Genomic DNA, 22,799 nt, shown 5'->3' with positions numbered 1-22,799 from the left:
CAAGAATATAGTGCACTCGTCTACTACTCCTGCAATATAATAATTAATAATAAGAATTTGGGAGGATAATCAACCTAACACGCAGATGAGAAGCTGAATTGCTGAATTGGCTACAACGTGGGCGAGCCGCAGGCATGTAAAAGCATGACCATGGACCACAGCCAGATATTGAGTGTTTGATTTATAATGTTGTAGCCCGTGCAACATATCCTTGTTCCTTCTCAAAGCCATCCAATATTACATAAATATTTTGCAATTTTTAACAGATGTTTTTATTTTCTGACCATTACATTAAGCAGACTAACATCTTTAAAGAAAACTGAAATATTGTTTGCCTCTTAAAGTAGAATAATTTACATTATAACATCTCATGCATATTTATTAGGCAAGGCACCTCTGCCATTGGTCAGTATTTCTCCAGTCAGTAGATCTTTTGAAGATACGTCTGACAAATATGTTATGCGCCTTGTTTCCAACTCTGCGATGCACAAGGGACAATTTTATGATCTGTAAATATGTGCGAGATGTAATGAAAATTAACAACTTGGTTGTTTTGAGGATAAAGTACAGAAATACCGGCCCTTCGGTGTTTGCGAACATCTCTGGACCAGTAATTTTCCATAAAATTTGCACCCCCCCCCCAAGCCAAGCTGTCTATGAATTACTATCTGTTTGATGAGTATGGACATTACTATTATTATTATTATAGATCTCATTTTTCAAAATCGTGTCCAATTCTTACCAATGATCATGTGAACAAAATCCTAAATGAAGAGAGTTAAAAGTTATAAGGGTACAGTGCATTAAATACAATAGAATGAAGCACCAAAAACCTTTTTTTGAAATTGTTTTACTGCATTTGTGTGAACTTACTGAACTCCTTTAATTATTTTTAAAAAAGTATTATAACCCAATTCTTTATCTTACAGTGTGACCCACACTGTTATTTTTATCAACCAGAACAAGTCTCATGAAGGGAATTATTATTCCTAAAATGAAACCGAATAAACAAAACAACCACCAGTTTTGGGTTTCGCTCTTTTTTTTTCTACGCAAAATGTTTGCACCAAATCTGAAATAAAAAAGCTGGATCGCGGAAGCTACGGGCCAACAATTTGTGTTCATGTACGAGTCACATGACTGTGCCATGTACTTTCTGGAAGGAGTAGTGTTTTGACTAGAATAATCAGGATTTTGACCCCAGTTTGGTCATGTGACATGTTGGGGCTGGGCTACTGATACTTTTGACAAAGTTTGGTTGAAATCGGTCAAAATATGTAGGAGCAATAGACAGTGTCAGCATTTGTTACTAACTAACGGACTAACAGAGACGCAGGATGATTTGTTGAGCGGCTATCCTGCTGCTAAAAACCAAAAGAAGTATGAAAAACATTCACAGAATGAAGTTGGTATGGACTCCACGTGCAACTACCCCTTATACAATTAAAAACAAGAAAGAGATATGACAGATACTTCATGTCATGCTCAGCACCAATGTGGCAAAAACTATGATTTTTTTTGCACATCAAGATAAAGTGGTCCTGTGTATTTTGCAACGTGGACTGTGTATTTTGCAACGTATTTTGCAACGTGCACAAGTCCTTCCTCAATGGTTACGAAAGGTAGAGTTGGAGGAAGAAAACATTTTAATGCACAGCTGACGACACCTGATGCTCACACAAGGATGCTACGGGTTTCTGCACTTTCAGAACAAAACAAGTTGTTGGTACTTGGCACCATATGTGCATGAACAGTACGTGTATGTGGTGTGTGTCCCTCTGGGCTCTCGAAAGTGATAAAAGAGCATCATCTATTGTCCATAGGCATGCAAATCTTGAGATTTGTCCCACGACATGAGTAAGCCTCGTTGCCATCTATGGTGTCTGTAGAATTTTCTGTAGAATTTTCTGCCTGTTTATTTGTTATTTTGGTGGTGATCCATCGAAAGATGTCAGAGTCTCGTGTGATGTAAGAGTCCACTTGACGGTTTGGTGATGACGGTTTTCCCGTTCATGTACAGCTGCAGCGCGTTTGGGATGGTGACACTTCCATCCCTCTCTTGATTACATTCTAACAGCGTGAGAAGGACACGGGGTACTGCACAGGCCGTACCATTCAACTGGAAACACAGCAGAAGGGAAAATACGACAACATTTAAACAAAAAGCTTACAAATTACAAGGGCTGAGACAATTTAAAAAATGCAATACTCAAATATTTGAAATTCCATTCAATTGAATATTCAAATATCCAATATTATTGGATGGAGGATATTTGGTGAACAAAGCAATTCAACTGAACTTACAGTTCTGCAGAACATTGCTTTTTAAAACCACTTCAATACTTTCTTCATATGGAACTACCACTAATGAAGGTGGGTTTTCACAAAGTATTCAACAAGTAAAAAATGACAAACACAATTCCGTACCGAAAAGGGCTCTGTCCTGTACTGCCTACCAAATGGATAATTTTCAGAATACTCCTTACACAAAGCGGTTTATTTTAGAGTACTGTTAAAAAGTATTTTAATATTCAATAACCGATCACATATTCAAATATTACAAACTACACAATTTTGAAGATGATATGAAATAATGATGTGAATCTTTGATAAGATGAGCTGTAATGTTGCGGAGCGAGTGTTCAAAGGCAAATGTATGACGAAACCGAATTACCGTGTATGCGTGTCTGAGATCACCCTCCTTGGATCTGTACTTGATCCTCAGCCTTCGGCTCTGGTAGTCGGTGCAGTTGGACGCGCTGGATATCTGCAGGGGAGCATCAGAAAAAAGAAAACCTTGACGGAAAAAGTCATGGTGAAAGAAGTCGGTTGGATATGATATCTTACTACCACCAGTTAACCCTAACTGCCTAGGACCGTTTGGCTAGGAACCATTCGCAATCCTAGAAAATCCTCATATTGCCACCACGTAAAAATTAGAGTCAGCCCTAATCGTCTGAAATCATCTGTTATTTCTTGAACTTGATCCTTTGATCCTTCAAAATCCTCTAATAATCAATCACTTGACGCACCTTTGGAAATGGCCTATTTTTTTGTTTTCTTCAACTTAAAATGACAGCACGCTAGAGAGAATAATTTCAGTTTTCACAGGGAGTTTAGTGTCATTACTTTCTTTAAAGCAAATAAGATTTTCAACAATAATTTTGTCGGTTACTTTATGGATAGCAGCAAAATGATCTACTCTTCCTTTAATATTATTGTCAAAAAGTATTAAGTCTAGAACCGAGTTCTAGACCGTTCTATGTTGAAGTCCTACCAACGGTCGTTAAACAACCAAAAACACTTGACAGATTTTTTTCTCAACTGAAAATTTTGAAATTAGCCCTCAATTAAAACATTTCCCCTCCAGCCTTTGGTCCAGTTTGTTGCATTCATTCTTACCTCCCCGTAGCCGTGTCTAGCAGGCATCCATGCTTCTATGTCGTATTTTCGGAAGGCGGGTGCTCCCAGATCATGGGATGGCATGTCTAAAACCCTGGCAAAGATTGATAATAAATAAACAGAAAAATGTCAACATCTGTATAAGGAAGAAACCATGAAAAGTACGGGCATCTCGTTTTATTTCTAGTATGATTCTCATATTTTTGTTTGGCCTCTGAAGTAGGGTTGGTCGGTCGGCAAACTTGTATATATATATCTGAAGAAAGAAATTGCAGTTACAGCAGCATGGATGGCTAAATGTATGCTGTCTTTGTTTTGTTTTATTGGACTGAGATTATCATGAGTTGATTTCACTGAACAGAATAATATAGTCATCTTGGACAAGAATTAGTTGACTTACATTATATCTGCAGCATTACTAATGTTTTGGATGTAGTGGCAGCCATGACATAACAGTAAAAGTAAACCACAGACCCCTGCTTTGATGAGAGGCAACACCCTAGCATCTTCTGGGATTGCATTGGTTGCTATATGCAGTGCTTCACGCAAATTGGATATGAACTTCCATAGCTTTTCAAATAAGACAGAGCCCGATTGCCTGAATTTCGTATTCATATATTTTTATATTTTTTTGCATTTTTTAAAAAAGTTTGTGGGGGTTTCCAGACAGGGTCGGCAGTAATAAAAAAGAATTTTGGTCAGAAACACTCACTGGAAGTGAAGGCCAAGTTCGGCGAAGAGATCTTTTTGGATTGCAACCAGCTCATCAAAGATGCACTCACTCTGATCATCAGTGGTGACACAGAACATCTCAACCTGGTGGGGAAAAGAACAAAAATGTAAAAACACAATTTCAGTCCGTGGAAATGTGCTTTTCATAATCTTAACATGGTATGCATTGAAGCTGAACCACTTAGAATTGGCTTTTAAAAAGTTACATTTGCGATTTTGGGTGATTCTGAAAAGAACTCGCAGAAAATTATTGTTTCAGATAGTGTGATGTGCCCATTGTTAGGAGTCTTTTCTGATGGTGGGAAAACTGCTTACGACGGACAGAGCATCTTGTCAAACCTCGAAATCATCTTTTAAAAATTACTTGAGGTTCAGACAAAAAAATGTTTTATTTATTGTTTTAAGAAGCACAGCGCAAGCAATAGAATACAAACTTTTAATTACTGTACAATAATGATTAAAGTACAAAATGTGCTTATCAGTTTTGTTCTTAGTTGGTCCAAGTTGTGATTAGTCTAAGTTAAAGCTAGCCATTTTCAGGTTGGTTTCAATTCAAAAAATATGTCTTGAGGTTCGGACCTTGGTGAACTGATGGACCCTGTACAGCCCCTTTGCCTCAGCACTGTGAGTGGTCTCCGCCCTGAAGCACTGACTGACTGCAAACACCTTCTGTGGTAAGTCCTCAACGTCAAGCACCCTGTCCATGAAGTAGCCTGACGAATAACACACAAGACCAGGTTAGTAAACACAACAACAAAAAAAGCGAAATGCCACTGTTTATGTTTTCTGACTCGTCTAGGCAGCTGGCAGTGATACCATGTTGAATATCAACAGGATTAATTTTGTGGAAAGAGGGCAGGGTTTTGATTTATGAGGGAAATCACGGGGTAAAACACGACGATGACGACAAACCATATGACTAAAAAACGACGATGGCGACAATGCCGAACAAGTTTTAAAGCACGTCTCTGATTGGCTGGTGTTTTTGTAATATGATCTCTGATTGGTTGAGAATGATAGAAGGATGCCGGGTACAGAATGAAGTAATTTGAAGCTATATTTGGAGATGCATTGGTGTTCGTAAAAGGACAAGTTGCAGTTTTAGATCTGTTCTGGAACGTTGTGATTCACGTAATTGCAACATCGTCATTCACCCTTTTTCCCAGTGGCGTAAATCTGTGCCGGCGAGTAGGGGGGATGGGGGATGACCAAAAGCCAAAATTTGCCTGGCCATGGACATTCGAAAAGCGGGGGGGGGGGGGGGGGGGGGGGGGGGGGGGGGGGGGGGGGGGGGGGGGGCTGGGACTGGACACCACATTACCCTAGGGGGCGCTCTTCAGGATATAGACGTATATCAATATGTATGCTCACGCTTACATAAAAATGCCGCATTTTAAAAGCTTTTGTACTGTGTTTCTCCACTTTTCAGTGCTATTAAATACATTTTGATTGTTGGGATGTTTGAAAAAAACCTCGAAATCTGCATTTTTTTTTCGCATCACGAAAAAGTGTGTGTGTGGGGGGGGGGGATGATTCAATAGCCCATCCCCCAGGTCAAAAAATGGGGGATATATATCCCCATCCCCCCGGGATTTACGCCCCTGCTTTTTCCGCCATGCCTCACAGTATTTTAAATGTCTTGGTGTACTTTTTGAACGTCTCAGTTCACTATTGACGGCATTTGCTGATATCATTACAGTGGAAACTTGTTCATTCTGAAACTGCGTCCAAATCTTGATAAAGCGAGAGCAGAAGGTACGCACAGAACGTTCGTGTATCGGCTGCCATTTTTGGAATACAGAGGGCAAACTGGTCAATAAGCGACCAGGGCCCCATTTCACGGCGCTGCTAAGCACAAAAATTTGCTTACCACAAAAAAAGTCTGGCTTATAAAAGCAGGTTATCAGCCAAAACTCCATGTGATTTTCATGCTAAGCAAACAACAGCTGAATATTAGTCACAAGCAATATACATCATGTGGAGTTTTGGCTGATAACCTGCTTTTATGAGCCAGAGTTTTTGTGTGCTAAGCAAATTTTGTGCTTAGCAGCGCCGTAAAATTGGCCCCTGAGCATATGTACGGGTGTAATAGGGATAGCTATCCAGTCAGTTTATCAGTGATAAAAGCCTGCGCATACAGTCACAATCAGACTCAATTATAAAAACAGATGGATGACTACCTGCTAGACCGACTTCAGCCGTGCCAGACAGACACAGGTTTCTGTCGTGTTTCCTACGATCCAATTGGTAGACCTGGGTGTGCAGACCCTTGGTGCGCATTCCACATCCTTCCTGGAAAATACAAAAGCAAAAATAAGTCCACAAAATTACAGAGTTAGCAGACTGTACTATCTTGACGGATCGTACCGAGAAATTTACATTTCAATACTTCATGAATCGGCAACTTCATATCATGAACTGTAACTTGCCATATCAGTTATGACAGTGTTGGCATTGAAACCTTGTTTTGGTGGGGAGGGAGGTGTGAATAGGGGTATGTAATGTATTTCTGAGATATCTTTATTTTTTTGTTCCTTTATACAATTTTTGGTAAATTTATATGTATTTTTAAAAGATTTTTCTTACATTTATTGTTAATAACTAATAATTTATGAGCTGTCGACAATTTTCTCCTTCAGTGGTTAATAAAGGGAAAACAAATGATAATAAAATTAAAATCTGGTCTTTTAGAGCTCAGTGTACATATTAAGGAAGGTGCAATCATCATTCCAAAACCATTGTTGGGGTTGCATGGGCAATATAAGTACAAATCTCCAATTCTATAGGTACTTCAGAATCAAAAATTCAAAATAATGTTCTTCAGATTATTTAAAATTTTAAACTTACAAAGACGATTGGCTGCACAAGGTCCGGGACAGTCACAGCCCTGAAGCCTCTGCCTAGAAGCCTGTCCACCGTGAAGCGAATGAGGGCGTGCTCCAACATGGCTCCGGCACCTTTCAAATAATATGACCTGTGACCTGTGACATGACCCAGATTCCTGTCATCAAAAAAACAAATGATGTACTGTTGAAGAACAATTATTCAATGTAAGAAAATCTACCATTGTTTTGTTTTTTATAAATACCAGATGCTCTGTACACATATCTGGTTCTACTACACGGAACTCTTAGACTCTTAGACTAATGCACAATCCTCTTAATAGGAAATTATCATCATTACCAACTCTACCAGTTTTGGCAGTAATCTTTAACTTTAAGGGGGCCTGAAACATCCTATCCCTTATTTTCCTCTCAAAATATCTACCGGTAATTATCACTTTCCAAAATTCCTTTAATGGGAAAATTCGGCCAAGAAATGTTGGCACATTTAGTACTTAAAATACTCACATTTGGAATTCATTGGCCAAACAAAATTGAAGTCCCAGTAGGTTGGTTCCAAATAGTTGACTAGCGTAGTCAACCACTGTCGACTAGACAGAGTTCGGGATAACTTTAATCGAACTACGGTTAAGCAATGGTCAACAATAGTTCTTGTGCGAACTTGCCCCTAAATGCGCAAATGAAAGTTCTAGAACTATGTTGGCTTGTTGGCATATTACAAAGCTTGCTGCCCATGCCTCCAAGTTTAATGCTAGTACTAGTCTAACAACATGTTCACCTGTTTCTGACTTCCAAATTTCAGCAACTATGAACTTTTTAACACTGTCTTAAATTTCTATTGACAGATGACCAAACTTGATTGATCAGAGAACAAGCTGCTGTTGCAGGTGCTATATATCCTATTATAACACCTCACCCACAGATTGTGTGTCTTGATTGGACGAGAGCGAGTCACATGGCATTCGCTATTTTTGTTATCTTGCTGTGCATGGCCAAAAGTACTATACCCATAGCAACCAAAGTACTATACCATTAGCAACCAAAGAACTATACGCACTGTGTGCAAATGCATACGGTGTGTGCGTTGCGGGTTCAAGCATTTCTTTAAGGGGTAGTTTGGAAAAGTGCAAGTGAATTTCAACCAATTTTGTATTCAAATAGAGGTAAATTTTAATTGTATTCAGATTAAATTAATCAGTTATCGCTTAAAATCAATCAGAATCTGTGGGAGAGGTGTTATAAAAAAAATATTGACTGCTTTATCTCGTGGTGTAGTAAAATTAGCCTCCCTCAGTGATCCATGGAGCTAGTTTTACTACACCACTCGAAGCAGTTAATATTTGTATACTATATCCTGTTCAATATAAAGAAAAAAATTAAATCTGGCAAACTCTAGATCTTTTGGAAAGTCAGGATACTTTGTGGTAAGAACGTACTTGATTCTGATGATATCTAGATGTTCTCCCAACTCATAGTGACTCCTGATTGAGAAAGTAAACTTCGGTTTCTCACCAACCAGCAGGACCAATTGAGGTTCATCTTCCTCACCCCAGGGCTGTAGCAGAGTAAGAAAATATCAGTACACCTTTGAAATGATTTTTTCGATTTGCAGTATTTCAATTAGGCCGTGGATATTTGGCCGGCGCCGGTTTTCTTTGGTAAACGTTATTTTCACGGAGGCTTTCTCTGATTGGCTCATATATAATTACGTCATATTGGCTGCGTTGGCTTTCTTTTGTTAAACACTAATTTGCGGGGGGAATCAAAGGCAACCTCCTGCAAACTAGCATTTAATAAAAGAAAACCGGCGTGGGCATTATGACGTATTTATATTTGGGCTAATCAGAGAACACCTCCGTGAAAATAACATATACTGCAAGCTGCCTTTCAATTGCTGTTCGCACAAAATGAGTCGTAAGGACATTTTTTGTTGTTTTTCAATTGAAGTAGGAAGATCACAGTGTGCCCTTCATTTTGATATCACTCAGTTTGGCATCATCACTTATTAATCAATATATGGGCTCCATGCGCCAACAAGAGAGGGCGCTTTTTACTTCTTTCAACAACCCTGTGGACAGCACACATCGCATGAGCGTACTGTTTTGAGAGCGTATAGTGTGAAGTTAATTACGCGTGGCATATTTTATTCTGAATTTGATTAAGCCACAGCTTCTTCTATAACACCTCACCCACAGATTCTGTGTCTTGATTGGCCGAGAGCGAGTCACATGATACTTTCTATTTTTGCTGTCTATTTGTGCACGGCCCAAAGTGCTATACCCGTAGCAACCAAAGTACTATACCATTAGCAACCAAAGTACTATATCCACGGCGCGGTATTTGTGTGCAAATTATGCATGCTGGTATGCGCGTTGCACGTAGCGCGTATTGTTCCAAAGAGAGCGCTCCGCAGAGTTGGGTTCAAACATTACGTGAAGGGGTAGTTTGGAAGAGAGAAATACATTTTCCACCGAATTTGTATTGAAATTGAAGTTTATTTCAACTGTGTTCAGATTTAAATAATCTAAAATATTAAAACCAAGCAGAATCTGTGGGTGAAGTGTTATAAAACAAATATTGAATGCTTTATCTCGTGGTGAAGTAAAACTAGCCTCCCTCGTTGATCCATGGAGCATGTCCATGGATCACCTCGGGAGGCTAGTTTTACTACACCACGAGATAAAGCATTCAATATTTGTATACTATTTGCGTGAGCGTCATGCGTCGCCAGCAATCATTCCAATGTCTCTCCCAGTGGTCTCCCCAAACTCTTCCTTTCTCACTGTTGAGGGGGTACTTGTGCACGTAGCTCATACCACCCTAAACCCCCTGCGAATTACTCCCTGTAGTGCCAGAAACTGCCCAAGCTCTTTAGTAAATAAACACAGTGTAGTACTATACTATGTAGTACCGCTGCTAAAGGGTTAAAGGCATAGTCCATCATTTGTAATTTGTGCATTTTGTTCGTTTGAAGCAACAAAAGTGCTCAAGATCTAAAGAAGGGTGCTGAACAACTAACCTGATGAAGTTCCAGCTCAGCTTCAGCTGCATATTTCGAGAAATACAACATTCTAGGATCTCGATTTCCAATCAAAAGTTGCTGAATCATGTTTTGAATTGGGCCTGAATTTAGCGTCCGAGACACGTTCTCACTGAGCCAATTGCAGCTTCACGATGTCGCGCACTGATCCGACGAATTATAGCAACTGCGCGCGCGTGTGCGTCGTGCTAATGCTTGCGCGCACTTCGCTGAAAAACAAAACGAGCTTCTAATTTGAATTTCCTACGGTGCATCTTAAGAAGCACTGTTGGAAAGGCCTGCTTTTGTTGATTTCTTCAAAATGACAGCTTGCCAGAAAGAATAATTTCACAGGGAGTTCAGTCCCCTTACTATCTTTCAACCAAGTATGTTTTTCAACAATAATTACGCCAGTTACTTTTTGGATAGCTGCAAAGGATGGACTCTGGCTTGAATACTTCAATGCCGGTGAACTTTTTCAAATCTGCAAGAATCCGACTTTGAACACTGTGGCATCAAGTCCCATGTCAACTTACTGGCGTTTACATTTCTGAATTGATCTGAGTACTGTGAAACCAATGATGTTCGTTCCAGTATGCTAAAAATTACCGCTTCTGGATGTGTCCTGTTTGGCAGCCGAGATGCGGACTGGTAGAATGCATCTTCTGTTTCCCTAATCTGGTCCTTCAAGAGGTTGAGGCGATCTTCCTCAATCTGAAAGTCACTCATTTCCTTCTCCAAACACTTCAACCTTTTCCAGAGTTCTACCTGAATCAATAAGGCATCAAAAATGTCATGTGTGCAAAGGTGGTCCATCGTTGCTTTTACGTGTGGCACCAGAAACAATTACTTTTCAAATTGCTTTGTTAAAATTTAAAGTGAAAGCAATGATAGATAGGGGAAAAAAAATCCCCAAACAGGTCAAGGATAATTGAAGTTGCGTTCTCCGTGCTATTTTCGAGCTTCATCAGGAAAAATAGATTTTGTTTCTTAATTGATATTTTACTAGTAATACAATAGTTATCCACTTTTGAATAGGACATCAACAGAAAAAAATCAGCCCATGTTCAGTTATTGAATTATTACTTTACAATTTTGAATTATTGGCTGCCAGACAATAATTCTGTTCTGGCAGGGTAGGCTGGTTCCTGCCCCACAATCAGTATTGATAACGTACGGACCAGGAGCCAGTCTGCTCACAAAACTGATCTGTTTGTGCCCAAAACAAAAAAACCCTTTCTTTTCAGAGGGTTGCATACGTTCAGAAAAGAAAAAAGAGAGGTTTGGGGGTTGGAATAAAACATACAAGTTGAAAATTTCTTAATAGAAAAAAAATTGAATTTGTTGAAGAGCACAGGAATGCAACTTTAAGAGAATAATGAAATTTAAAAATTCTAAAGCAGGAGCACCCCACTTCTGTGACTGGCTTGTGTTCAGACTTATGATTGACTTGCGATTGACTTGAAATGATCTGAGTTATGATTGACTTGTGATTGACTTATGATGATCTGAGTTATGATTGACTTGTGATTGACTTGTGATTGACTTGTGATGATCTGACTTTGGTTGGCTTTTGATTGACTTGTGATGGTCCGAGTTATGATTGACTTGTGATGATCTGACTTAGATTGGCTTTTGATTGACTTGTGATGATCAGACTCAGATTGACTTTTGATTGATTTTTTCTGGTCGGAGTTATGATCGACTTGTGATGATCCGAGTTATGATTGACTTGTGGTTGATTTGTGATGATCTGACTTAGATTGGCTTTTGATTGACTTGTGATGGTCCGAGTTATGATTGACTTGTGATGATCTGACTTAGATTGGCTTTTAATTGACTTGTGATGATCAGACTCAGATTGACTTTTGATTGATTTTTTCTGGTCGGAGTTATGATCGACTTGTGATGATCCGAGTTATGATTGACTTGTGGTTGATTTGTGATGATCCAAGTTATGATCTGACTTGTGATTGTTTTGTGATGATCGGACTTAGATTGACTTTTGATTGACTTGTGATAGTTTGAATTATGATTGCCTTATGATGGTCTGAGTTATGAATGCCTTATGATGGTCTGAGTTATGATTTACTTGAGATGGTCTGAGTTATGATTGACTTGTGATGATCTGAGTTATGATTGCCTTATGATGGTCTGAGTTATGATTGACTTGTGATGGTCTGAGTTATGATTGCCTTGTGATGTTCTGAGTTATGATTGCCTTGTGATGATCTGAGTTATGATTGACTTGTGATAGTCTGAGTTATGATTGCCTTATGATGGTCTGAGTTATGATTGCCTTATGATGGTCTGAGTTATGATTGCCTTGTGATGGTCTGAGTTATGATTGACTTGTGATGGTCTGAGTTATGATTGACTTGTGATGGTCTGAGTTATGATTGACTTGTGATGGTCTGAGTTATGATTGCCTTGTGATGATCTGAGTTATGACTGACTTGTGATTGGCTTGATTACAACTTTGTCTAGTGGTTACCACTTCATGCACATCAGCATCTCCTTTCCTGTGTCGTACGTTCTCCGCAATCTGCTCTATGTTGTCGCAGATTTCCTGCATGTCAAATTCGGGTCTCAGACTCTTTGAGTAGACCCATTCGCTCATCAGCCGCTGGCACTTGGAGTGACGGCCGATGGGTCTAAGATGACGGCTGGTATGTTGGGTAGTCTCGGGTTTTGAAGGCAGGACTTGGAGACCTCGGGATGGGATTCTCTTTGACTGTCGCGCTAACAAGGTGCTCAAGAACTGGACTGATCGTTGTGTGAGAAGTCTCCTTGCCATCATGTTGTACTTGCTGTTAATGAAAAATACTCTTGAATGAGTTGGTTGATAGCAGAAGAATCAGGTTGGCGTAGCGGTACTTTCCTCGCCTTCCACCGCTGTGACCTGGGTTCGAATCCCGCCTGGGCCAATATGTGGATTGGGTTTTCAGTCCCTACCTGATTCCGTGGGTTTTCCTCAGAATATTCTTCTGGGCTTTTCCTCCCACCTCTAAAACTGTAATTTCTTCTCATTGTCTTCTCTCCACAGGTTTCTTCAGGCTTGCGAGCTACAGCGCCTAGGGCGCTTTTGAGGAATCCTTGGTTTCATTACCAAAAACGATTAATAATAATAATAATAATAATAATAATTATGATCATCGATTCTCCTGTTTGTCTAATTGTCTGAGACTACTTGTAGTTCACCTTAGAAAGCCTTGTTACATCCCAAGTTGGCTCAACTATAGCAGGGCAATTTCCAGTGGGGTTATGTAATGTCCGTGACAGAGCTCGGTGAATAAACCTGAAAAATGTATGTCAAACATTGATCATCTAGTAACTGTCAAAGAGAATAAGAACTACTGTAGGAGTTTTGGATCATTTCTCTGAATCATTCATTAGATATCGTGGTTAACTGGCTCTGTCACGGACATTACACTTCGCTTCATAATGCTGGATCTGCCCAGCATCGTCCGATCGTAACAATAATTTAAGACCACTCGACCGACTTTTTCCTGGTATATGCATGTATCATCTCAACTACGGTTGTGACTCTCAACTGTAGTTGGGTACACTGCTTGCTACAGTTTGGGTGTTACAGCCTCAACTAATAACTGACAAAAATTGAAACTTTAAGCGAGTCATCTAAAAAATTACTCCAGTACATTGACAACAATCAAGACAATCCGACAATAGTCCAGACACATATTCTATATCTTCCACTCTCAGTATTACATCTAAATGCTCAGGATGAGTATATGAAAATTCAATGTGAGATATACCAAATTAAGCCAATCAACATTACATCAGCCCTTTTATGGATAAAGCCGCCCGACCAGAAATGTGGACTAGAAGTAGGCAGGAAAAATCCATTTGTAGGACAAATTGTACCATGACGCGATGCAGCATTATAAGTCTGGCTAATACTGCTGGAGTGAATCTGCACAATAGATAACAAGTACATGTACTGTTAATTATAGTGGGAAGAAAAAAGGCACCGTCGACATAGTGTCCCTTTTCCTTCCACAGTGCTTTGTAAACTCATGCAACTTGGAAGAAAGAATAAAACGAGGAAACCCCAATGCACAATTCAAATCTACCTGGAAAAGGCACTGTGTTAGTACAGAAAAAATGAAAGTGAAACTGATCATGCAATATGGTGATGAAATTGAAGTATGCTCATGCAATAGGGCCTATGGTGAGGAAATATCAATCAAGGCAGTTGATATCAATATATTAGGCTGGCGCTGGTTTTCTTTTAGTAAATGTTATGTTCACGGATGTTTGCTCTGATTAGGCTCATATACAAGAGGCAATTGTACATGTATATTTGACAGTGAACCAGACAACCGGTTCAACCGGTCCCCGTTTTCTTTTGCTCTTGTACTGGCACTACTTGGATGTTTTTGGGACTTAGAAATTTTTACTGTGACGAATCTTCATCTAGTGCCTCGCTTCCACTGTCATTGTGACTTTGTATTTAGGAGTCTTTAGGAGATAGGTATTAATGAGGAATCACACGTGTGCACACCTACATCCTCCAGAGCCATGATTTAGAAAAGAAGACAAAATATTCATCAATATATATTGATGAATATCAATATCTGAAAATATTCAGATTTAAATGTAGGATTTGATTTAAAACGGTAGAGGAAGAACACTCGTACTTTAGGAAAAACAAAAATATAGAAATGCTGAACAAATTTTCTACATTTGTTTTTAAATTGGTTTTGTAGAGAAAGTCGCAAGATCATTTTAATTCCAGTTTGGGTTCTGTCAGATTCTGCAAAGCAAAGAAACTTGTTTTCAAGCAGGCATTCTTTTGGGAAATACCTGGACATCACTTGACACCCTGTGCACAAACCCTATGAGACTGGTCGGAAAAATTCCAAGTGTTTTCTCAGCAAATGCTTCAATATTTTCCCTTCCAAATTTGACTTTTTAGGAATTCATTTCCGTTTCTGACAGCTGAAAGGTCATTCAGGGGTGTGAGTGACCACTGATAAAAAGAGCTGAAAACAGCTGAAAAAGGTGTTAAAAAAGCTGAACTTTGGAAATTTGCTATACTTTTGTACACAGCAAGTGAGGAAAAAGGTGAAAAAAAGCTGAAATCCAAAACTAAAAATAGCTGAAATCAGCTTTACAGCTGAGATTTCACACCCCTGGTCATTGCAGGGAATATGAGTGATGTCCATGTATGGAATTCTTCCCTTTTTTGTCTCTAAAATGTGTAAAGTAAAGTGTGATTATTTTAGATCATTATCATGTAAACCAAAGTGCAATTAGACTTAAATTTTCTCAAATAAAGCTTTGTCTTTATTCATTCATGCCTTGTTTCAATGAACAGTACAAGACATGAAAATCACGTTTTCAAATGTTTTGATATCTAAATTTAAATAGAAGTATGCTTAGAAAACTAAAAATGAGCCGGAAAAAAAAGCAGGAAAGAAAGTTGCAACTTGCTGCCACTTTTTTCTTCATACCGGTATATCATCTAGTAGTACTCTAGGCCTAAATGAAGGTCATTGACTCATCCATTGCAAAAATGATGATAAGACTTGAATCTGGGACTGAGAAACATTTCCAATTTTGTTAGGAAATACTTACATCAGGTTGCAACATTCTTTCCAAAAAGCAAATTTAAAATTTAACTATTCCTCATCAAATGAACAGCGCCCTCTTACATTTTCTAATACCGTAAATGTTCCTCTCGAACTTCGAAGTTGATCGTTTTTAGTTAAAATAAGACGGGCCTCTAAAGTTCCAATGATACATTCGCTAAAATGTAACTCGAGTGAACAACACTTGTCGTTCTATTTCACACAAATATCTACAGTTAATCATTTATTACCGGTACCTCAACCACGATCACAGCACGACGAAATTATTGCGTTCATGGGCGCCGCCATATTGAGTATGGAGCCCTACTTTTCGAATCGCGCTATCGATTAATCGTATTGGAATGGCACGCGTCGGCATTATTTATGGTATCTGACTATTTAGCACTTGTAGCTTTTGTGCACAACAACAGCGTCGGCTCTTTTTATGTGTGCACCTGCATGAGTACAGTTGATCGCCCGGTTCCGCAAACAAGCAGTTTCCCACTCTTCTTTCTCTTGATCATTAGTGACAAAGTGTGAGTGAATATTTAGTTTTGAACTCATGCGTGTTTTTACTTTTAATCCTGGTCTTAAAATGTTCAACTTTTTTGCCCTGAATCATGAGTGTTGTGATTTTTTCACTAAATTTCAGGACACGTAGCATGATGAAGCAAGTCAGTGTAAATTCAACTTTTTCAAATAAATCAACAGGCCTATGTTTGGCGCAATCGGTCGATCAGCGCCATTGGATTGGTTGATCACGCTGCGCCATCTGTCGATCGTTACCGATATCTCGGACTTTACTTACCTTTTAAAAAAATATCCTCCAGAACCGTGCATTAGAAAGAAATTGTTCGAGTGTTGGCAGCGTGATAGACCGGCTGATAGTGTCATGATCGACAAATAGTGCCATGATCGACCGATAGCGCAGTGCCATCGACCGATCGCGCACATCGACCGATCGCGCCCAACAAATACATTTACGAGGTGGCTTAGCTTCAGCACAATATAGCCCATCGGATTTCGACATTTATTATAAATGTCGCATTCCGATGAGCTTTTTGCGCTGGGGTTTCCAAAGTTAAAGTGGCTATTTTTACAGAAGCAGTAACAGTGGCTGTTGCAACATAACATTACGAATCTATTTATTTGAGGTTTTAAATTCCTGCAACAGTTGAAGTACTTCAGTAGCTAAACTAGTACGTACGTAGTGGCTATTGTTACGACAGCCGTTACGCAATTTCCAAAATACTATCGTTACGGCATTGTAAAAACACAATGCGAGCGTACATGTATATCAGATTGCCCATCCATCCAGAACGCTTTGGTAGCTCGATTGGTACAGACATTAGCTCAATCAGCTGCGGACCCTGGTTCGAACCTCTGCCGCACTACTCATTTTTAAAAAAAAAATTTGGAAATAGATTTCTTAAGTCTAAGGTTTTTAATCAAATTGTTCTTTTTATTTAAGTTAGATTTCATTTTCTTCCCTTTGAAATCAGTGGTGTTGGAGGATTTTTTTTATAAAGAAAAGTAAAGTCCGGGAACTATTTAGTTGATAGTCTGGTTCCAATCAGTAGGAGATCGTGACGTTGAATACTATTATGCCAGGGAACCAGACAGTTCCGCGATAGCAGTTGAAAGTTGCATTATGTCTGCTGTAACGATAGCCACGGCGAAACTAGTATCTATTAGTACTATTAGTACTAGGAAGTGCTTTTTGAATCCCGAATGTGCTGAGTTTGAATCCCGATGACAACGTTTTATAGGAAAATTCTCGAAATATGTATTTTCTTACTTTCAATTTTTGAATGTTTTTTTTTATCAAATTCAACTTTTCATTGAAGTAGGAGTAATTTTTCATTTTGTTTCATGGCTCTGAAGGATTTTCTTTAAAGTGAAGTAAAGTCCGAGAACCATTCAGTTGCTGTCTTTATGATGTTTGCATGACACAGTATGCAATGATCGACTTCCGTAAAAGTGGTGTATGGCGATAAATTGATCAATTGCAAAATGCCTTAAACTGTGTCTCATCTTTGCATCCACCAGATCACCATGGCAACCGAGCAGAACATTGACCGGTCGCAGTTCCTGATCCCAAACGAAGTTCCGATTGTTCCCTTGGAATGTAAGAAGGCATTCCAGGAGCTCACATCCGAGGAAAAGAAGTACGCCCATTATTTGGCCAGAGCTTCCTGGAGTGGTGGACTGATCTGCCTGTTTCAGACGTCGCCTGAGTCTCCCGTCATTTACCTCCTCCTACAGAAGCTGTTCAAGACGGAGCCTGTCGGTGCCTTGAAGGAGAAGGCTGTGAAAGCCGGTCTCACTGAGAATGAGTTTCAGGTGAGTTTTTGGCAATTCATCAGTCAGTGGTGTGGCAGAGATGACGCTACCTTGCGATCAAGTGTAATAGATAATGGAGTCGTTTACGATTATTTATAGTATCCGATTTGTTGTGGTTTCTTTCCCCCTTTTCAGTCCCAATGTTTTTTGTGAACTCTTGAAATATTGGAAATTTGTCGAAGTTTATCAATTTGCCTTTTACACAGCCACCGTGATATATAGGCCCTATTTGTGAATGTGTAAATTGACATTTATAAAAATTAATGCAACTTGACATTGTTTTTTTTTTTTAACTAGGTCATTTCTTTTAATTGACAAATTAATATTGATTATAAAACAATCAGATTTGCAGACCAGCCTCTGTAGCTTGAAAAAAAATTAAGATATTGGGGAAATGTAATGCTGAAAGGCCCCAACTGTACCTAGCATTGTTCAGCTCACATGTGGACCACGCAGAAATTTATTGTCCTTGTTGAAAATGACCTCAATCAAAGGATAATCAACTCAGGAATACGGACAATAAATCTGCATGTGGTCCAAATTTGCTTTGAACACAGCTAGAAACATTATGTTTCCCCAATTTCCCTTTTTTTTCAAGTTACAGGCTGATCTCTAAATGTGATTCATCTACACTTTGGATGTTCCTGCATAGTTATGACCAAAACTGAGAAGTTGAAAGTTCCTCTAGTGTGATTTGTCTTATTTTGTAACGTTCTTTTCCAGGCATTTCTGACCTATGCTGCTGCCTTCTTCTCCAACTTGGGCAACTACAAATCTTTCGGTGATACAAAATTCATTCCAGATTTGCCGAAGGTATTTGACAGTTTTATTTCCTTTCCCTATTTCTCTTCAATATCTATTAGAAAGTTACAGATTATTTTTCAGGAAAAAACTGTATGTAAAATGTATGCAAATTTTGCAAGCCTTGTGTAAGGCCAAGTTAAAAAAAATAAACTAGTTTTTCGTCCCTGCCTGCTTCCTTTTTTTCTGGCCTGCCTCCTCTTTTTAAAACTCATGCATTTGGAATATATTTTGCCAATATATCGTCAATACATTGTCTTTTAATTCGTTTCTAACAAAATTGTACTTTCTGGTATGTAGAAAGTGTTACAGCTCCGTTGGACACAATTTGAAATCAGCAAAAGAGTCGAGAAAATGGAAGAATATATCCACAAAAATGGAAATTAAATCTACCATCTTGGGGGAAACAAAGAGAAAAAAACAAAACAAAGCAAGAAAACCCTCTTGAATCCTTCATTCGTTTCTATAATTTGATTCATTCCTCGTTATCACCTGACCTGGCAATTAGACGTTTACTTTTATGTCGCGAGTGAAGAGGATTGGAATGAAGAATGAAAACTGTGTCTCATTTCTGTACATGAGTTCATCTATAGATAATCTTGTCAATTTATCTCATTATAATCCGCACAGGACAAGTTGCTGAGTCTACTCAAAGCCAGTGCAGCCTATGCCTCGGACCCTTCATACCTTGACGAGCTCATCTCCCGCTGTGGTGATGCCATCTTGACCCTCTCCAAGAAGACACAGCAGCTAGGTCTAGGAGATGATGTAAGCTTCCTTAGGCAGTGTCTGAATCATAAAGCCACGGCCAGCAGTTACACATTTCTATAGGTGGTGGTTCCAGCTGCTTCCATGGTGTAATTGCATGTCACGGCCAAGTAATTCAGATACTGTCTTAGACACCCTACGATTCCCAAATGCACCTTTTGTGTCCCATTTTGCCATTTTCAAGGGTTATTGGGTACCTTTTTGGTTCTCATGTTTATGATAATTTCCATATTCATGAGCAAAACTGTGATGTCATTTCAGGCAGAAACCTCAATGATAAATCGCTATTTCAGCACCAAGAGTTGCCAGAATTTTGGTTATTTTGCTGTTGTAAATTTTCTTTTCATTGGTGATTTTTTGTTGTGTTTAGTACATGGCAATAAGCCAATGAGCAAACTTTTCTCAAACGTTTTCAATGAACAAATTTTTGGGTCACAATTTGAACAGGAAACACGTAGACTGAACAGTGCCTTCCTGAAATGACATCACAGTAACAGCGCCCTCAGTTGTCCGAAAAGACAATTTTTAAATGTTTAAAGACGAGCATTTTTCAATAAAATTAACCAAAAAGGGATGTCAAATAGTTTTCATACGTTTATTGAGGAGTGGAAAATTGCACAAAATGTGTTTCTAAGAAGAAAAAAAATCATCTCATGGACCCTTAATTTCAGAAATGACTGTGACTTGGCTAGGGTTAAAATGAGATCTGTGGTTGATATAGGTCTACATGTTAAACACGTTAAAGGAACCACAGCTATGTTCAAAATTTACATAATTTCATTAAAGCAAAAACAGCTGTGAAACCGTCACGAGAAATATACATTGCATTACATTTCAGTTCTGCTGAGAGAATATTATTTGTGATTTGCAAATGTTGATGCTTAGTAAAAACAGGCCGCCGAAACCTTTCAAGAGAGTTCTGTAATTCACTACCTTGTGGAGACGTGTGTACAAAAGATTGTAAAGGTCTCCACAAGGCAATTTCTATAGGTGAATACGTCTCCACAAGGTTTTCACGAAATAGATATATGGATTTCATTCAAAAAGTTAGAATTTCTAAGGTGTGTTTATTTGTCGCAAATTGAAGCATTTTATGTAAGGGATATTTGGTAAGAATTTCACCCCAGGAAATTAATTCTGGTTAAAATAGAAAATTTTGGAACTAGATTTTCACACTCTAAAATTTAAGTACACGAGAACAAAGAGATGTATCCAAAAGGATACAAATTCCAGTATGTTTGAGATTATAGTGACAACTTAGTGTGTCTTTGTAAGCATTTTTTAATTGATAAAAGAAGTTTTTGTTTGCAACAATTGTGAACAACGGTGATTGATTTATGATTTTCAGTTTCCAAAATGAATCATGTGTTTCTCTGATGTCTCCAAACCTACTGATAATTTGTTATCCTCATTCTTGTGCAGGGCATATCAACATATTTCTCCGGCAATTGCACCATGGCAGATGCTGAGCTGGCCAAGAGATTCATGTTGGAAAAGGTAATTTTAAGTCAAGTGCAGATTTTTGGAAAGTGTTATTTTATCATAAGTCATAGCTGTCTTTTTTTGTCTTGTTTTCCTTTGGGTGACAATCGTTATTCGTAAGGTGGAATTTTGCGTCGGGGTGATGTAAATTAATATAAGGTTTCGCCCTTCACTGACGTATAAACACTGTATACTCGGTGTGTTACCTCCCGAGTGGAAGTTGGAAAAAACTCACTCGGGTGGGATTAGTACTCACTGCCTCCTGCTTTGTAGTGCAGACTTCTTACCATTCGACCACCGAGCTTGCGGGATCAGTTGGTTGGTTCGAATCTGATGTACATAACAGCGGGTACCACATTAAAGTATTCATAAGATGGAATTTTGCGTCGGGGTGATGTAAATCAATATTAGGTTTTGCCCTTCACCGACGTATAAACACTGTATACTCAGTGTGTTACCTCCCATGTGAAAGTTGGAAAAATCAAGTGCCGATGTCTTACCACTCGACCACAGAGCTTGGGGGATCGGTTGGCTGGTACATTTACATTCGAACCAGTCAACCGATCCCGCAAGCTCGGTGGTCGAGTGGTAAGACATCTGCACAAGAAAGCAGGAGGTCCTGGGTTCGAGTCCCACCCGAGTGATTTTTTCCCAACTTTTAAAGTACTCGCAAACTGACCACGATATTTTCTTTCGGATGATACCAGAAAGAAAAAAATCACTTGCTGATAAATGCCTATAAATTGTTTTGGCGGTCGGCAATTTGGACCAATTTGGATGGGAAAACAGTATCGTAATATATATTTTCCCCAATAAACCGATAAAATTGTGTGGGGTCGCATGTTATCGCTTTCAAAAATAGGGTTGGTCGGGTGACCTGAACCAAAGGTATTTATTTTTTTTGGCCTTAGATGGGAGGCTGATGCCAAATTCAACTAACTCAGTGAAGCAGTGTTAATGCCCCTGGCAAGTATTACCTGGCATAGCAGCAGAATATGAGGATCACTTAGAAAGATCATGATGCATCCTTCTCAACCTTTTGCAAAATAGCTTACTACTGCCATTGCAATCTGGATGTTTAAAGTTTATGACCTCACAGTTTTTGGTTCAATCAAAATTTGTGTGAATTTGTCAATGTTGTTTCTTTTTTTGTCGAAACAGAAAATCGATGCGTACAACACTCGTCTTTTTAAGTCCAAGGGTGCTGATGGGAAGTTTGAATATGAAGTACGCTTGGCATCTGCCCAAACTGGTAAGTTGCTATCTTGAGGGAAAAAAATTGTGAAGTTTGCAAAACTTTTAACATTAACCCCCAGTTTCAAGTTTGTCTCATACTGCTGCAAACAGTGTGCAAGATACAAATGAATATAACAGTACTTGCCTACACTGTGTGCGGAGGTCAGACAATAAGCCGAAGCTAACAGACGAGGCATAGTCCTTTTTAAAAACACTTTAGTCAATGGTGTAGTAAAAAATATTTCTGTGCAAAAAATATAGCCCTGTTTTTGCTATAGAGCAATTTTTTATGCTCAGCAGATTTCTTTGCTTACTAACTCATCAAAAACCAGCCCCCGTTTTCAGTAATGAATGCACTTTCCCATTATTCTTGCCTTGTATTAAGGTGCTGCTGATGGTGATAATAACCTGAAGTTGGGCTCCTACGACTTTGAGGGCGTCAAAGTGAACGTGACCAGGGGTGATTACGGACCCCTGATGAAAATGGTGTCGGACAATCTGCTGAAAGCAAAGGTACGTCCCTTTAAAGTGTTATGATTGATGGCTAGGTGATTTTTAGAACATAATTTTCTGGCACAT

At 38.9% G+C, this 22,799-nt stretch overlaps 2 protein-coding genes across 6 annotated transcripts in view; one reads left to right on the top strand and one right to left on the bottom strand.

The window, feature by feature from the left end:
• Positions 1 to 246: 246 nt before the first annotated feature.
• Positions 247 to 15,951, bottom strand: LOC119741198 (serine--tRNA ligase, mitochondrial-like). Of its 4 annotated transcripts, none has more exons than XM_038216921.1 (11): positions 15,848 to 15,951; positions 12,491 to 12,806; positions 10,606 to 10,764; positions 8,414 to 8,532; positions 6,982 to 7,135; positions 6,315 to 6,426; positions 4,714 to 4,847; positions 4,115 to 4,218; positions 3,403 to 3,496; positions 2,675 to 2,767; positions 247 to 2,119 (listed from the first exon to the last, which is right to left on the bottom strand). In XM_038216921.1, exons 2-11 carry the CDS (start codon positions 12,794 to 12,796, stop codon positions 1,952 to 1,954), a joined length of 1,443 nt encoding a protein of 480 aa, XP_038072849.1. In that variant the 5' UTR covers positions 12,797 to 12,806; positions 15,848 to 15,951; the 3' UTR covers positions 247 to 1,951. The 4 variants fall into 4 exon arrangements, with proteins under 4 accessions (XP_038072849.1, XP_038072851.1, XP_038072852.1 ...); XM_038216923.1 differs by having other exon boundaries at positions 15,842 to 15,940; XM_038216924.1 differs by lacking the exon at positions 15,848 to 15,951 and adding an exon at positions 15,675 to 15,835.
• Positions 15,952 to 15,991: 40 nt separating this feature from the next.
• LOC119741196 (dipeptidyl peptidase 3-like) overlaps positions 15,992 to 22,799 on the top strand; it is a 48,847-nt gene continuing 42,039 nt past the window's right edge. The window contains exons 1-7 of one of the 2 annotated variants that reach the window (XM_038216919.1): positions 15,992 to 16,126; positions 17,640 to 17,933; positions 18,657 to 18,746; positions 19,365 to 19,502; positions 20,925 to 20,999; positions 22,146 to 22,236; positions 22,606 to 22,733. In XM_038216919.1, coding sequence (XP_038072847.1) covers positions 17,646 to 17,933; positions 18,657 to 18,746; positions 19,365 to 19,502; positions 20,925 to 20,999; positions 22,146 to 22,236; positions 22,606 to 22,733 — 810 coding nt within the window. In that variant the 5' untranslated portion in view covers positions 15,992 to 16,126; positions 17,640 to 17,645. Of the gene's footprint in view, positions 16,131 to 17,639; positions 17,934 to 18,656; positions 18,747 to 19,364; positions 19,503 to 20,924; positions 21,000 to 22,145; positions 22,237 to 22,605; positions 22,734 to 22,799 lie in introns of both variants that reach the window. The other variant, XM_038216920.1, reaches the window with a different exon arrangement.

Source organism: Patiria miniata, unplaced genomic scaffold (genome assembly GCF_015706575.1).
Source record: "Patiria miniata isolate m_02_andy unplaced genomic scaffold, ASM1570657v1 HiC_scaffold_5, whole genome shotgun sequence".
Lineage (NCBI taxonomy): Eukaryota > Metazoa > Echinodermata > Asteroidea > Valvatida > Asterinidae > Patiria > Patiria miniata.
Note: the sequence above shows the minus strand (reverse complement) of the source record. Positions and strands in the feature narration are given on the sequence as shown.